The sequence below is a fragment of the Euwallacea fornicatus genome, chromosome 29 (assembly GCF_040115645.1).
Source record: "Euwallacea fornicatus isolate EFF26 chromosome 29, ASM4011564v1, whole genome shotgun sequence".
Lineage (NCBI taxonomy): Eukaryota > Metazoa > Arthropoda > Insecta > Coleoptera > Curculionidae > Euwallacea > Euwallacea fornicatus.
The window spans coordinates 2287431-2305248 of NC_089569.1; the positions used below are offsets into that span (position 1 = coordinate 2287431).

At 38.4% G+C, this 17818-nt stretch overlaps 1 protein-coding gene across 5 annotated transcripts in view; it reads right to left on the reverse strand.

Moving 5' to 3' along the window:
* Positions 1–17818, reverse strand: part of nrm (neuromusculin) — a 205846-nt gene that overhangs the window by 87969 nt on the left and 100059 nt on the right. For all 5 annotated transcript variants that reach the window (XR_010733525.1, XR_010733523.1, XR_010733524.1 and 2 more), the window contains exon 3: positions 9591–9748. Coding sequence is in view for 2 of the 5 variants with exons in the window: in XM_066297911.1 (XP_066154008.1) it covers positions 9591–9748 (158 nt within the window). In the remaining 3 variants the exon portion in view is untranslated. The remainder of the gene's footprint in view (positions 1–9590; positions 9749–17818) is intronic.

Genomic DNA, 17818 nt, shown 5'->3' on the forward strand with positions numbered 1-17818 from the left:
ACTCTAGATCAACTTCAGGAACGTATAATTACCGGATGTGAAACGATACGCAACACACCAGGAGTTTTCGAGAGAGTGAGACAATCATTAAAAAGAAGGATGGAAGCGTGAATTATGAGTAAGGGTGGTCGTTTTCAGCAATTCTTATGATTAATCATTAAAGCATTCCCCAAAAAATTGTCTTTTCTAAAATTCAAACACCCAAATTGAGTCATTTTGGAAATAAAATCTCTATCTTGGAAACAAGGCATTTGCGGACATATGTTTATTAGACATTTTTGACTCAAAATCAGTCGAGGATTACGCCTTTAAATTTTTTACACGTAGTTAGGAAACACCCTGTATATGGATAAGATGAGGTTCGCATTTGGTGGGAAAAATTCAGATTCAGGCAGACTCCTATAGTCTCTCACGCAACACGCAACGCCGCTTCAACACCTCTCCAATTCTCTCTACATACTCCTACAGCCTCAGTAGGATCCCAAGGCCGCTCTCAAATCACACATAACATTTGCCCTGTTCCAACAAAACTCCCGATCGTCGAAGGTTCTTGATGATCGGTGGTCGCTCGTGGTTTTCTAGTTTACCCTAATTTCATGCTTTGTTATGACCTTTGTCACTTGTGCAATAGTGTTGGACATTTAGTTAAATAAATATAAGTGTGTTTGTTCTGCATCGGTTCAGCGCCAAATGAGCTGTGGTCCTTCGAACAAAATAAAATCTACACAAAAGAGATACAGTTCACCTCGGCACTGCCGACCAACTGTGCCCCCCTTGCGTCTGGGGTGAGTCAGCAAGCGAATGCAAACTTGCCCCGTTCACAAAGAAAGAAAATAAATTGAAAGGATTTGTTAATCGTTTTGGACTTTTTTTTGTAAAATTTAACGTTGATTTCCTCTTTTTATTCTCTTGTATGTGATTTTTTAGGTTTTTTTACTATAACATCCAGTCTTTCCTGGAATCTTCTCACGCACTCTCTGAAGTTTTTTACATTTTATAGGAATCGTCCACGTTTTTGTCTCCTTGATTTATGAGTTCCGCTTGTCTCCTCTTGATCTTCTTGGCTATTGCGACATTTTCGAAAATTTTCCCGTTGCCTCCGACTGTACTGCTTTTTAGAAAAAATGATGCATTTCTCGGAGATCGGTGTGACACTGAATGTTCACGGAAAATTTCAACATATTAGAGAGAGAATTCGTTTTCATAACGAAAGAAAAGGGAGTCAGCAAAAAGCTCTCCCAGTTATTTTTCGGCATCGTGTTGAAAGTCGAATTCTCAATGACCCAATTTAAGAAAAATCAGCAGTTTAAACGAAAATTTTACCCGCTCGGGAATTAAGCGAAGTCTTTGGTCGGTCTGATCTCTGGGATCAACACAGTATCAGGACGAATTTCAAATTGGCGCGATTCCAGAAAAAATGAACAAAAATAAAAACATCGCCCACCCCTTTAAGTCTACTTACATTAAAAAAAAACTTGAAAGGCTCGAAGTTACTGTATCTAAGACCCGAAAATACTTTATTTAAAGTCGGTATCACAACAAGTTTCGCTTTAAAAAGTGGAAATTTTCGAAAATCCAGTAGCTTAAAAAACGCCATCTGGCACTGGAATAAATTGGCGTCTTGTGTTTTTACGGGGATTCACAACCACGAATTCATTTTGCGAGCAACAACATATTACCGCATTCCTGTATTAAAATGCACAGTTTAAATTCATTTCAAATTTACACCGTATGCGTTCCAAAACGAATTAATAATTAGTTAAGGTTAGACCTCCAGCAGCCAATTCCTGTTACTGTCCATTCAATTGATTGACCCCCAAATACACTTGCCTTGGGGGTTCATTTGCATGTATAACGTGATTTATTCAAAAGCTGCCAAATAATGTGGTAATTGTGAACCTAATTGAACAATATCATTGAGGTATCTAATGGATATATGTTTTACTTCGTTCTTCTTTGGTTAATTTATATCGGGTGTTTATTAAATAAATGGCGCGAATTTCAAGGATATGTTCCTTGAGTCTGAATAAGAAATTAACAATGAAAATGTAATTTGAATCAGTCAGAGGTAAGAAGAAAATTGGAGGTGTTCGTAAGTAACTTTTAAGTGCCCTTTTAAAACCGAAAATTCTAGAAATTTCGAGGAATCTATGCAGCCATAACTTGGTACCGAAGAAAAAATGACTTTGACGTAGCGAGATCGGACATTTGCGTTCTTGAAGAGCTCGACAAGACTTGGATGAATATCGGCCGGTGTAATTTAGGTAAAAATAAGGAAACTCAACAAAAAGCAGCGTCTTGCACCGGGCCAGAACCAACGTTGATTAATTTTCATTCATTAATATGAGAGAATTTTCTCAACCAAACCTCAAATTTTTAGCTTTACATCTACGAGGATAGCCCTAGAAGTACCCGACTACATGTATAAATGGCGATTTTTTTCTAATTTGCCTGTGCTACAATGTACAAATTTTAAAAAACTTGTTCAAAGTAATGCGTGGAATTGTTTTGAAACCGTTTCTGGTGAACTTTTTTACAGATTTTGTGAACACGAATAAAACTGGTCTTTGATATGCGATTCGATGCGTTCATTTAAAAGATCTTGGTCAAGGAGTCTAAGAAGTTAGAACCTACTGTAGAGGAGTCCGGTCCTTCGGTCACAACTGTAAAATACTGGGCAGCAAAGTTTAAATGTGGTCATACGAGCCGCCAAGACGAATTCCGCAGAGGTCGACCCAATAACACTCCAGATCTGATCACTTCAGATATTGCGACGAAAATATTCGAAAGTGTACTGGAAGACCGTCGGCTAAAATTGCACGAGTTGGCAGACATGATGGACATTTCAAAAAGTGCTGGATATCGTGTTTTGACCGAACAATTTGACGTAAGATAACAGTGCGCAAGATGGGTGCCGCGATTGTTCATAATTGAATGAAAACAGTGCCGTGAGTATGTTTCAAGACGGTGTTTGCATAGTTTTGCAATAATAAAGCTCAGTTTTTGGGGCGATTCATAACCATGGATAAAACATGGTTCCATTATTTCCCACCTGAGACGAAAGAACAGTCAAAACAATGCAGTTAAAGGGGAGAATCGGTTCCAACTAAGGCGAAAACCATTCCATCTGCAGGAAGGGCGATGGCGCCAGTTTTTTTGGATCCATGTGGGATCATTTTTATTGTTTTTCACTCGAAAGAAAGGACAATAAACGGGAAATACTATACAAATTTATTGCAGCGTTTGAGAGCAGAAATTAGAAAAAAGCGACCGGATTTGGTGAAAAAGAAAGTCTTTTTTCATTAAGACAACGCACCAGTCCACGTTTTCGTCATTGCGATGGCCAAAATCAATCAACTTGGTTTCGAACTTTTTCCTTACAGACCCTATTCGCCCGATTTAGCCCCCTCAGATAATTTTTTATTTCCAAACTTGGAAAAAATGACTCGGTGGAAAGCGATTTGCCAATAATGAAGAGGCGGAGTCCGAGGTTGATGCCTAATTTGAAACAGTTGAAGCTTTTCACTATAAACGGGGTATAGAAGTCGCGGAACGTCTCTGGGAAAAATGTGCCAACCTCAATAGAAATTATGTTCCGAAATAATGTAATATTTCCATTTTCTTTTTTTTTTAAGTATGAGGTCGGATACTTCGAGGAATATCCTCGCAGATCGTTCCATGTTGGTCTTAATTCAGTTTATGACCAAAGTAGCAATTTCTGTCGTTTCAAGGGAGATGTGAGCCTGTGATTAGATAAATCAAAAAGTAATATATGTATCTATGTAATACCATGCCCCCCTGTGGTCACATGAGCTTCTAGGTCCCATCGATCCCCTGGCACCAGCAACCGAAACCCATTAATACAGTGTGATATATTTAGTGTCGAACTGTTACATGTATTTCAGCCGGACTGACCGATAGATTAATGCCCATGTCTGCCATTGTTAGGCTAGAGAGGGCCCATTTCAGGTTCGAATTTAATGTCCTCTAATGGACTAACACATCTCCTGTGCTTTAAATCTAGGCTTAAATGAAATAAACTTATGCGGACTCAGAAACGGGGAGTTTGAAATATTTGGATTTGGGGATGCTTTATCTTCCAGGATCATATCTTGTTTAATCCTGAAAGGGGAAACTCTTTCGGGAATCCCACTCGTAGTGCACATGCAAGACGTTTTAATTTGGGCCTTTTTGTTGCTTTGATATGGATCTTCAGGGTGCGAAGTAATATCGTCGGCATTGCATGGTAGAAAAGGGGCATTGTGATTAAAGTATTATAGTTCCGGAGAGTACGGAATAAGAAGTTTTGGCTGCTCATTGTGAATCGACGGCAGTAATTCCCGAATGATAATGTCTATCAGCTTGCCCTCGATTACAATTAGTCCTGTACACGTGTTGGAAAAAGTTGGTCCCCAAAGTTTTCCCTGACATCCGCCTTCCTCCGCAGCATTCAATTTATTTTCTAAAGCTGCTTTGACGGGGCATTCGAACTTTATGAATTTCCTCAGTTCTCTCCCTCTTTGAAAAAAAGTTCTTTGAGTAAGTAGTCCCAATTTGAGCGATTGACGTGCAAAGTTAATTCGATCCGAAAACAATTTTCCAGCTAGTTAGATGTTTGACCCCAATTTCGCAATTTTAAATTATTGTTTTTCGCTGCGCCTGAAAGTTAAAAATGAGCTTCTGTTATTATTATTTATTCAGCGATTCCTTTCAGGACTCATAATTCCATTCCGGCAATTTAAAGCAGCCTTTGAGTGTCTAAAAAAGAGCAGAATTCGCTGGCAATTTCATTAAATTCTAACCAACAGACTGTCCTGTTCTCTGCGAAAGAATTCTGTGTTTTTCCCTCTGAAAACAAACCGAAGAAAGATTTATTTTAATTTGGCGAGTCTCAGACTAATGTAACGCGGAGCTTCTACATTTTACAGGAGATGCAAGGGAACATACTCCCAGACTTATTAGGTTGTCATGGTTTGGCAAAACTTTTCAGCAGCAAAATACATAAAATCTTAAACCTCAATTTCAAAACTTTAAAGCCAGTTCCGGGAGCTGTTTATTATATCGGAAAGTTGAACGTTGGCTGTTATCGTCGTACATCTCCAACTTTTGATAGGTGTATAAAGTATCATACCCCTGGCGATGGCGTCCAGATACCCAAAGAACGTCTATTCAAAAAGAATTCCTGCTCGAAGCAAAACGGTAACAAATCAAAGGGATGTCAAAAGTTCGGATGTCCAGGATAAGAAGCATCGTCCTTCGGGACCGATTTCCAGGTTGGGGTTTAATAGTTTTCGAGGCCCGGCATAGACATATATAAACGCCCAACTTCTCCGGGAATAAATTATGAAGTATGTATTGATGGGTGTTTGTTCGAACTTCGAAAGTCCTTATTTTAGTTTCAGTTCGGCAGTTTTTGTTCGTTCATTTGAAACATTAACGTTAATGTGGGAAAATACTTACGGGGGAAAATTTAGTTTATCAATAGTTCTTTTGGGCCAGAATGGGTTATAATTTACTTCCTCGAATAATTTCATTGGCACCTCTCTTCGCGAGTCGCATCTGCTGCAAATCGAAACCGTTTAAAACAGTTATTTTTCTGTATCGTTGCGTTTCACAATCAAAACGGCAACTTTACCGCACTGGTGTGACGTCAAAGCAAGACATGTGAAGTTCGCTCCTTGACGGTGGCAACATTTATCACACGTCACACATCTCTTCCTTAAAGTCGAAACTGACAATATCGAATTTGCGGAACTTTCTAATGGCGATACTTTAATTGCCGCATAGTTATTTGCGTAACTAGTGCGGAAACTTATGCCTTACCGCGCGCAACCGCAGTTGGCAGTCGAGTTAGCACGCAACTGTTACGAGGGTACACGTGTTCATTTTTTTACCTTCTTTAAGTTGATTTCAGCGCACGTGTGACAAAATTCTTCGTGCGCGCAGGTAAATGTCAAACGTGCGCCGAAGTTTTGACACTGACACATGCTGTTTATATATTTGCGGATCGGCAAAACTTTTTTGCCGTGTCCGTGTGGTGAAGGGTTGCTGTCGGCTCGCCAATGTGTGCGGTAAAGCCACATTACCGTAGGGAAATATTGTTCCGTCGAAACTGTGAGAACTTGCATCAACGAAATTAACAATTTGAAATATCTGAGGTATAGCTCGAATGGTTCCTGCCGGAATTTGTCAAGCGCATCAACCTTCACAAGGCTGCATTCAGTAAATCTTTGTTTTAAATTTTATGAGACTATGAACATTCTGTTCAGCGAAAAAACAGTATAAAATACACCCGTCCATTGTAAAACTCGTCGCTTCAATCCTCGTTCGGCAAACTCGAATTGGCGCGGCAATGTGGAAAGTGATACTTTGCCGCACGCCAGACCGAAAGAATGATCATTAAAATAGTAAATGGCAAATCCACGCCCTACTTTTACGATTCATCGGCTACTATGAGTTTTTTTACGGACAACGCGTTACATAATAGGGGCTAGAATTTCTTTATTACACACCTAGAATAGCATCCTTCTAGCTCTAATTTTGGTAAATTTTAAAGGCGAATCATTGCTTTTCCAAGATTAATAGTATTGTTACGGCTGTTGTGCGGCCACCACAGGTAAAAGACAGGCACAAAAAAGGGTTTATGGAGGCCGTTCGACCTAGTGATTTATTGCTTCCTTTTATGAATGGCAAATGTTCTGGTATGTTCGTTTTTGTTCATATTTGCATGTTTGTAGGAAAATTGTGGAATATCGTAGTCACAAGATCTTTGACTACACAAAGAGACTGCTGCTAAGAGTAAGTTAGCTTAAGACTAGCATAGCTATAAGAGTAAAACGATTGTAATAAGTAATATTAAAACGTTCGAAAAAAAGAGGTTTACTGTTTAAAACTTCAAAATCCGATACGGAATGTTTGTTTATTTTGCCTCCTTGTTGCGAATGCTGTTTGGACATCGTGGGAAATAAGCTGATGTTCTTGTCTTTGCGCATGCGACTTAAGAAAAAAAGGAAAGTTTACGGATATGAAGGATCATTCGATATTATTTTCGAATTAGTAACAATGCAATATTCTAACAGTCGTAAAAAAAAATTATAACTCGTAGCACATTGATACTCATCGTACCTTGAATATAATAATTAATGATATGGAGTCTTGAAAATTCTGACTTGAGGAACCTTCATTTTGAGGTATCTTCAAAACTGTCAAAATACGAATCAGTGAACTTATATCTCAAAAACTAACGCAGAGGCTTGTAAGCTGCTTAATTTCAGTTGATTAATTTAAGGTATTCCTTAAGGCAATTGATCCATGGTTTCCAACAAGTTGGTACCTCCTTCCAACTTGTGAAGTGAATTTTTAGGTAAATTTTGATATTTTTAAAGTACCGATTTTTTGTCTAAGCGATCGATCTTCGATGACTCATTTAAGCTCCTGTAGCTTAAGAAATGTATTTTTTTTTATTACATATTATGAAATTTCAGAAATTTGTTCAATAATAGCGTCAGTAATGGGAGATATTTCTGAAACGTTTACGTATCACCGGAAATTTAATATTGTCTCTATGAAATTTCATTAGCGGCCCTGCGGCTTTAACGCCTCAGTAACAGTAACGGAAAAAATGGTCTGCAGCTGCCCCAACACAGTATTTCTTATACGGGATGTTACTTAAGTATGTGGCCGAGCTTCAAGGGTCGATTTTTTTAGTGATTCTAAGAAGTAAAGTTTATACAAATGTAGTTCCGGTAATGCTGCATTTTCAAGATACTAGGTGTTCATTTTTTTAAAACGTTTTTTCTTATATGTAACTCGTTACATATTAGAAAACTTCTAAATAATAAGAAAACGTAAATTTATACGACGTTGAAATTTGGCGACAGTTTTTAATGTGGCATAAAGGAACCTTTTAAGCTTGAAATTGTTTGCCTCCTTTGCTAGTGGCGTGCACATGGATAAAACTGGAAGCTTAAGAACCGTGAAATAAAAAAAAATTGATTATAATTACACTTAAACAAATGATAAGCCATTTTTTAGTAAAAAAAAACATTTAACAAAAAGCAACACGAAACTTACAATAGTTTCTGTAAGTGTCTTTCAACTTCGATTCAAGCATCACCTCGTCTTAACATCGATTTCCGCACACGCTGAAATGTTTCCGGCGTATATCTTATCTGATTACATGAATCTCGTATCCGTTGAATTAATTCTCCTTCAGTGTTGACTGGAGTTCTCGAAACGAAGGACTTTACATAGCTCTAAAGGAAAAAAATCTAACGGACTTAAATCCGGTGACCTGGGAGGCCACGACGGTGCTCGATGAGAAAAAAATATAAACGTTTTAAAGAACTCTGTGGTGAATAGACAACGATAATAATCATAAATAACACTGTCGCATTTTAACAAAATCGGCTAGAGGATTCTTAAAATTTTTAGGGAACAACCATTCTTAAAGAGAAGCTTGACATTCTGTATCTCGAAAACGAAGCATTACTGGATATATGCTTACATCAATTTTTCGTCTCGGAACATAAAAACGAGAAAAAAATTGGGGGTAAAAATGAGAGTTACGGATACGAAAAATAGAAAGTAATTCGTACCCTCGTGCCTTTCACTTAAAGCTACCTGACCAAAACAGGTATATCTGCTATGATCTAGCCTAATTGCTATGCTTACCTTGTGCCATTAAACCTAAACCTATCATTTTCCACCCTTATCTGACAATAAACATGCAGTGCACCCGAACACGAAATTTGACACGAAATTTCACTGAACGTTTTTTCATCACAAAACGAGAATTAATAGTTCTTTTATTCTCCACGACGCGGATATACATACACATGTAAATTATAAAATAAAAGGTACAAAAATGTGAAATATGAAACGGGCTTGTAATAAATCATTTATATGTCGGTGGCCACTTTTGTCGGTTAAAGCCAATGATAACGTTACCAACACGTCATTTTATTGTTCTGTTAAAACGGGAATTTTATATTGCGAGCTCCCGGTTTTAATTCATTTAAAAACCGATTCGGATCTGATTTGATGTTCTCTTTGTTGTTTTTTTTTTCGCTCTATGAATATTTCTGCAAACGCTATATGAAATTTTAACAAATTAAACTGCAATATCTCCCGAATGCCGGCAACAACATCATCAAATTAATTAAGCACTACGGCCTGAAAAGCTTTTACTAGGAAAGAAACCTTTTTAAAGTAAGGCTGAAAGGAAATCTGCTTTACGGCCTTCAAATCCCTTTTTAGCAATCCGAGCTAAGAAAGTAGTAATGCTGCCAATTCTAATTAATGAAAACGAATTTTTCTCGAAACAATAAACCTAATTGGGCAAATATTATCTGAAAGACACACATTCGCCGAGCGCAAAATCTATTATGAACGATCAGTTCATTCGAGATTCTTCATGCAAACTCTGTGATTAGATCAAATTTAATTGAGCACTCTATTCGTCTACAGAAACTTTGAAACTGGATTACCCCTTAGATAGATTTATATGGAAACTGCTAATATGTGTGTTGGTTCTTATCACGTCGTCGAGGACGTTTTCTTCATAGACACAAGTTCAATTTAAAATTTACCTAAAGTCGTGAGATTGACTATTTGAACCACTTCATGGCAACTCTCCTTGACTTCGATGTATGTTATTTCGCACTTGTAGATGGCCTCATCTTCTGTGTGGACGTCTTCGATGCGAAGGAGGGCTTGTCCGGATTCAGTGGGGTATTCCACTTTCATCCTGAAGCAAAAGTCACGTAGTTAATGAAAAATTATAACAGTGCCGGATCTAGGGGCGGCACACCAAATCGTGCGGGCTGGGATTTACTTGCGCTGCCTTATATGCGGTAATGAAATTTTCCAAATCATCAGAGTATTTTACACCGTTTCCTTTTAGACGATTCAGAATTGTGTTCAGTGCGCACCTACTCATAGTTTCGGTAACTCCGAGATCATTAAGAAATTGCACTTCACCCAGAATATGCTAAATCATTGGCGTATGGCAGCTTTTTAAGATCCGCAATTTTCAGGGGTAACATGTTAAGTGTGCCGAAAATTGCACATAATTTTCGAGAATTATGCAAGTAAATGAAGAAAAAAAAACGAGCACGAGTGCCCTTTTCGGGTCAATTTGTACGAGTGCAAGGCTGTCAAAATATTTAGGTGCATTTCCGTTGAATGAATCGTATTTAAAATGAGAATATCATGGATCGCGTCCTAGAAAAACACGTCCGCAGGATTGAAATATTTCAATTTGTCACAATATTACTAGGGCGAACAGGGAAATTATCGCGATAATTGCACTTGTGCAAATTACAGCTGTAATTCCCCAGTGATTGGTTCGGCGTAACAAAGAGAAATCAGTATTGCATTGTTGAAATATCAAATTTCACAGATGAATGACATTCTCCCAATTAATATATCTTCCAGTTCAAAATAGCCATTTCTACACCTCTGCTTTTACTGTATAAAAATCCGTGCATTCCAAGTTACAAAAACGTACCGCAATGTTTTTAAATCCGGAAATTTTCGAACATTATCTCCACGTTCCCAACTGCGTTTCCCGCTTGAAAATAGCGACCGGTACGCCTCTGTTTTTATTAAATTCATATGTTAATTTTTTAAATTGCAGAGAACCTTAATCCCATAATCCTATAATCACTGGCGTATCACAGCCATTGAAGGAGACTAGCAATCCAGCGGCTTTTGAGACTTGCGGTTAAATGCAGTAATAAAAAAGGGCTTCCTAAAAAAGGCCAACACCATAATAAAATTATGCTGCGTTTATTGCCAAGCAGGACACTCTTAATGCGGCATATTTAATTTCTACAAAACCCAGGGGCGTGCCAGATCTGGGAAAAATTCCATTCGTTTCAGATTTTTAAAAATCTCGTGCAATGCCGCTGAGACCGCCACAGAGAGACTTATTGAAGGTTTGATTTTTCCACTAGATTTTTATGCCTTTTGATTTTGTGGAATCCAGTATCGTGCAAGAGTGGCTTGATAACTTTAATCGATGAAACCATAGTGCGTTCAAAATTCATTGTCGCACTCATCATTAGGCTTATGAAATTGCAAAGAACCTTGTCTTGCAAGCAGTGGCGGATTTAGAGTCGCGCCGAGACGGCCCGACAGACCCACCACTGAATTATACTAGGCACAATAATTGGAATGGTTTTGTTTCTAGGTTAAAAGCTCTTATTTTTTTTGCCCTTGTTCACATGTGTGAGTCAAATGGGGCAATTTGCCATTATAGTCTCATAAATGATCGGCCGGCCCTCGTAAATCGTTAAATACCAGTCATTCTAGGGTGGACATTAGTTTTATAGAGTAAACAAGGCCAAGGACCATGGGGGGAAATATGTTAGGGGACTCACCAAAAACTAGGATTTAAGTGGCGTTTTCAGGTATTGATGAAAATTTTCTTCCTGAAGAATATGCACTGCCAACATTCTTTTGTCGTTTCAAATTTATTTCGTTATCATATGTGTAAATTGCTTTTCTTTGTGTATAGCAGCGCCAAGGAGGCGCGAGTAGTTCAATCAGCCCTGCAATTTCCTTTCGTCGTCCTTTCTTGTCCGTTGACAATGCTTTCGCGGAGGCACTTTCTATCTTCTTAAATGCGTTTAGAGGGAGAGTGAAGTGCTTTATGGTAAACGGCTTTTTGAATGCAGAAGCTATATGAAATTCAATAAGCCGGATGAGCATGGAATGGAATTATTCTTACAAATAAAGCTAATCGTCACAATTTCCGAGTATCTTCAGCGGACTAATTACATTCATGAAATACATCATTTATTCGGCTCTTTTAGCAATATCCTTTGGAGCGTTGCTCGTCGATCCTGATTTCTCCTTTGTCGCCACTTTCAGGAAAAAATTGAAACATTCCAACCTTTCCCATATCGGTGAATAAATCGTCGAGAACAAGGAAAAACTGGTCGAAATTCGAGCGTAGCAGGCAAAATGTTGGGTCACTGTAGAAGCAATATTGGTCTTCATATATAAAGAAACGCAGACGTTTGACACGGGATCACTTTTTGCCGACTGGATTATACATTACAGCTGGCAAGGGAGGCGCTTTGTTGAAAAATATTGCTCGTCGAATTTTACCTTTGCACGAGGGTAGGCCGAGAAGTGTCCGACTTAACACTTAAAGAAAACAAAAATTGAAAAATAATGCATTATTTTTCAACATAGTCTTCGTTAAGATTGACGCTCTTCCTGGCGATGTTCCATGGCACCCGTACCCTGTTTGTGGTAGTGAGAATCTTTTAACGGGCCAAAAAAGACATAAACCGCGTACTCCACCTCTTCATTATTAGCAAACCTCTTTCCACCGAGCAATTTTTCCAAGTTTGGAAACAGAAAATAATCAGAGGGGGTTAAACCTGGCGAATAGGGTGGACGAGGGAAAAGTTCGAAACCGAGTTGACAGTTTTTAACGATGAACCAGATCACCTTGGAATGGAATCTAACTCCGCTTTGATGTTTGACGGATTAAAACTTTTCAATGGAAAGTACCGAATTACTTATCAATGACCAATTTTTCTACGTTCAGAAAACCTCAAAAAGCGCTCATTGAAAACATCTAAAAAACAAACACAAATCAACGTAAAGTTAGGTCTTCGTAGCATACGTAAATTTTTAACAAAAAAATCGTTATCCGTATTTGACGTCGGGTACTTCTGCGACCCTCCACGTACGACTGAATTTTGACGAACCTTGACCTAGTATCTGTCCAAGTTTTTTCTAAAATTTCTCGTCTGTCCCAGCTTCGTTAAATTCCCTCAAGTTTGCAACTCTATAAAGACATTATGTAGCATAAAGCAGCTGACAAGCCAAACTAGACGTTTATGTGCGGAAGTTGGTGCCGAATGAGCTGTAAACTATTACAAGTCCGATAAATAGCTGCGGTCCCACGTCCAGAAGACCCTTAATAGGACCTTGGAGTAGTTATGCCGTATAAGTTATCCGCGGTCCGGGCAGGCCGGACACTTCGGAGACCGTGCGGTTCATAAATACAAACTTTGCTCGAATTTAATTTGCATTCCAAACCCCCTAAACAAGCACATAACGGTCTGAGGATTACCCGTGTAATAATGCTTCAAATTTGAAGCTTTTTCAGAACAATAGGGCGCAATGGGGGGTGAGATTGATTTACCTTGCAAGTTAATTAGGCACTTACAATGTAACGGAAATGGAAATGTTAATTACATGATAATATTATTTGTGCATTAACGTGTAGCGCGTGTTTTAGAACCCTCGTAGAACTGCAACTGGTACCTTCAAGGTAAAATCTACCGTTCAGGTGTTTTCAAAGATACCACCGTGAATTTTGCATACAGTGCATCGATTTGAAAACGAACCACCCTCGAGTTATCGAAAATACGTAAATATTCAAAAACACGTCGATTTTATATTCAAGAGGGATATTCTTTAAGTCCCCCTAGCAGGGGCGGAAACAGCCACTTAAACTTTTAAATAGGAAGGGGGGTTGAGTTGTACTTAATTTAAAAGGTCTTTCAATTAGCTTTCCAAATATATCTGTTTTTTTTTTCATTGAGAGGTATTCGAAAAATCGTGTGCGAACTCTGAACAAGCTTAGGTTACCAACGGTATCATAGAAAAATTGTTGATTAATACTTTAAGTATTTAAAATGTGGCCCGTTGCTTTTCAAGTAATAAGAAAGTCTGTTTACAAATTCTCTAAGGTTCATAAACATGCCCACATGAATTTCTCTACTCGTAGCTGTGATTCTTCTTTTCAATTCATCCACATGTTGAGGCTGGATTTTATAAATAGATGTTTATTTTGGTTTTTATTTGTTTATCAGGTCTACCGGAATGAAATGAGCGCTATTTCGTGAAAATAAAACACCAATTTTAACAAGGAAAGAAAAAAAATGATTCAAAATATTGACCAGTGCTTTCTACACATTTTGACCACTTTTCTGGCAATTTATGGATACCACGCCAATAGAAATGTGCCTCTTTGGCATCAAACCAATTAGACACCCAATTTTCTACTTCTTCGTAAGAATCGAAGTGCTGCTCAGCCAATGCGTGTCCCATCGATGAAAACAAATGGTAGTCCGAAGGAGCCAAGTCTGGTGAATACGGCGGATGGGGTAGCAACTCCCAGCCAAGTGTTTTGGTGGCATCCTGAACCGGTGTTGCTTTGTGTGCAGGTGCGTTGTCATGGAGCAAAATTACCTTCCCGTGTCTTCTGGCCCATTCTGATCGTTTTTCGATCAATGCATTGTTTAAATTAATAAATTGTTGTCGGTAGCGAACAGTATGAACGGTTTCACCAGGTTTTGAAAGCTCGTGGTGCACCACACCTTTCTGATCCCACCAAACACACAGCATTGCCTTCTTGCCGAATCAATCAGGTTTTGCAGTCAATGTTGATGGTTGTCCCGAATCAATCCATGATTTTTCCGTTTAGGATTTTGAAAATAAATCCATTTTTCATCTCCAGTAACAATTCGATGCAAAACTGATTTTCTTTCGTGCCTTTGAAGCTAAATTTCACAGGTGTTTTTTCTGTTCTCCATCTGTCTTTCATTCAATTCATGCGGCACCCATTTTCCACACTTTCGGATCTTTCCCATAGCTTTTAATCGATCAGAAATTGTTCGTTGTGCAGCATTTAACATTTCTTTCATTTGCTTTTGACTTAAAGTGTCATCTTCATCCAATATTGATTGCAGTTCGGCGTCTTCGAACTTTTTTGGTGGTCTGCCAGGTTCTTCATTTTGCACATCGAAATTTTTATTTCTGAATCGTCGAAATCATCTTTTGCACGTTGCTTCTGATAAAGCATAATCACCATATGCTTCGACAAGCATTCGATACGACTCTGCAGCGCTTTTCTTCAAATGAAAGCAAAAAATTAATGCTTTCCGCAGATCATGATTTTGTAGTACAAAATTCGGCATTTTTGGCAGAATGAAATAATATATTGTTATTTGTTCAAGGACTTGATTTGTGCTAAATATGTTTGTCAGTTTGCATACCAACCAAGCAAATTAAAAAAAAGTTTGTTTACAACAAATGCCCTATATCGAGACACTTATATCCTGACGCTCACTTCATACCGGTATACCTGGTATTCGTATTTGTCAATGCATTTATTTCAATATTTTAATTGTAGAAAAAATTGTCAAAATAAAATTGCCCGATTGTAAACGGATAAAGCAACTATTGAGTTTTTTGTCATATTATTATTTATTATAGAAAATGTATGTTCCCGAGTTAAAGGTTCTGTGTCTATAAGGTTATTCACAAAAATGGTATTCCGCTTCAACAAATAACCGAATTCTATTTCATTTATGGAGAATGTGTAAGACGCGCAAGAAGAACAGCTAAGATTGTTAAAGGGAAAAATCTCCATAATAATTCCAAACATAAATACGTGTCGGAATTAGTTGGTAAGTTTGCTGAAATTGGTTCCTTTGTCAACAGGAAAAGCAGGTCAAATTGAAGTTTTAAGCTCTTTCTTTGCTGAACAGGCCAGCCCCGTTGATGCTATGGCGCACCAAGTGGGAATACCTCACAAAACAGCAAGGACCACACTAAAGTCGAATAAATTCCATTCATAGAAAATGCAAATTTTTCAACGACTTTTTAACAACAATTTTGACAGACGAACTCTATTTTCTGGAACAATGACAAAATTTACAAATGAAAACCGAAGTATTTTACCGAATATTTTGCTTTAGTAATGAGTGTATGTTGTCCCTTAACGGATATGGTAACAAACACAATGGCCGATACTGGATCCATGAAAAACAAAGATTGTTTAGAGAAGATAATACGCAGTATCCGTAAAAAGTAAACGTGTGGGCTAGCATTCTTCGGAACGCCCTTATTGGTCCTTTATTCGTAAAGGACAACGTAACTGATGAGCTCTACTTAAATCTACAAGAAGAGATAATAGACCCATTAATAACAACGAATTTAAAAAATCTAGTTGATGTGGCGTTTTACGGGAAGATCTTCTTCATTTTCAACTCGATAGAGCTCCACCATACGATTTTCTTCTTGTCAGGCAGTGGTCGGACGATGGGTTTTCTGACAAATGGATTACTCGAAGAGAACCAATTGAGTGGCCACTGCGCTCGCCCGATTTAACACATGTGAATTTTTTTCTCTGGGGGCATCTTAAATCTATCGCGAGTAGAACTTTTCGAGAATGTCGTTGAAAAGTGGCGTTTCAAAACAGACTTTATTGCTGCTTAGAAGGTAATGGACAGAAATTTGAACACATAAGACATTAATAAACATTAAAAAAAAAATACAATTGATATATAAACCTGTTTATGGTTTGCACATGGTTTTTCAAAAGCCTCTTTATAAAACGAAAATACAGATACATTCGAAAAGGTAATCGAAGCAGCTTTCAAATGAGGTATAACTCAACCCCGCCTCCCATTTAAGATTTTAGCGGTTATTTCCACCCCCGTTAGAGGGTGCATCCAATTTAATAAAAAACCTACTTAAAGAATGTTCCCGTTGAAGGCGAAATTGACTTGTTCTTGCACAATCACATATTTTCTTTGAGGACACGATTATCGAGGGCTGTTCGGTTTCAAGTTGACGCACTCCATGTTACAGCAAAGGGTGATGTGGAATGGTGAGCCAAGAGGTGAGTTTCTCGAGGATAAATAAAGCAGTTTTTATCGATCAAGTGATGTAGTGATTCCCGTTTTGAGATGCGCAGTATCAAGTGCGGCAGCTGCAAGGTGACGCAAATATTCCTATAAGATTTTACTCTTCAGAAACTTCTGTCGAAATTAATTTGCATTCCGGGCCCCCTAAACAAGCACATTACAGCCCGAGGAGTACTCGTGTAATAACGTTTCGAATTTCTAGCTTTTTCAGAACAATATTGCGTAATTGGGAAGACATTGATTTGCCTTGCAGACTAATTGCGATGCTAATCAGAGGTTAATAAATTTTTTTCCATTAACGCGAAGCGGCTGTTTCGGAGCCCGATCAGCACCACCGTTGGTGTTTCGAAAGTGAAAGTTAGCGCCGTTGGGGCCACTTTCAAAGGCGAGGCGGGGGATTCCGAGTTCGCTGGTGTCGTGTAACCTTCAACTCGTACGTGAGCTTTTTGAATATGACTAACGGGAATTTGACTGGGTCAGAAATTGGGGTGATTCGTATCCTGAGACAAATGGCGGGAGTGCGGCGGCTGCAGTTAAGCCAAATATTAATTCGAGATTTTATTCTGCAGCACCTCCTCTCCAAAATTTATCCCATTTATTTCGCCATCACCTATTTGAAAGGTGAGCGTTTGTGTCGAAGGCCGTATATCCGATGCGGCACACACAACATAAATCTTATTCAAAGCCCTGGCCGATATATATATAGATATATGTATTTATATATATATATATATACATATGTATGATATATATATATATGTATATATATATACGAGTAGGAATTCCTCAAAAGCTGAGGGCGTTTTCTCTTCCTCTTCCTCCTGCAACGAACGCGAATTTCTGAACCAGCAGGTCGCAGGTGCCTGCTCTTCCGGAAAATGAACCGCTGTGCCGAGATTACTCGCATGACTGGACCTCCATCTTATGTAAAATAAACAGGGTTTATTTGACCGTGTAGGGTCGCTGGGATCTTTTTATTTGAGCCCTTTTGCAGCATAAATTAGGTTTTTTTTTTAACGCAGAAAGAAGTGTGCTCCCCCGGCCTTTGCCGGGCATTAATCTCTGGACTTTGACTTGGCTAAAGTAGGAGCTTCCTGGTCGTTTTTCTGATAATCAAGCGTCCGAATTGAAACACA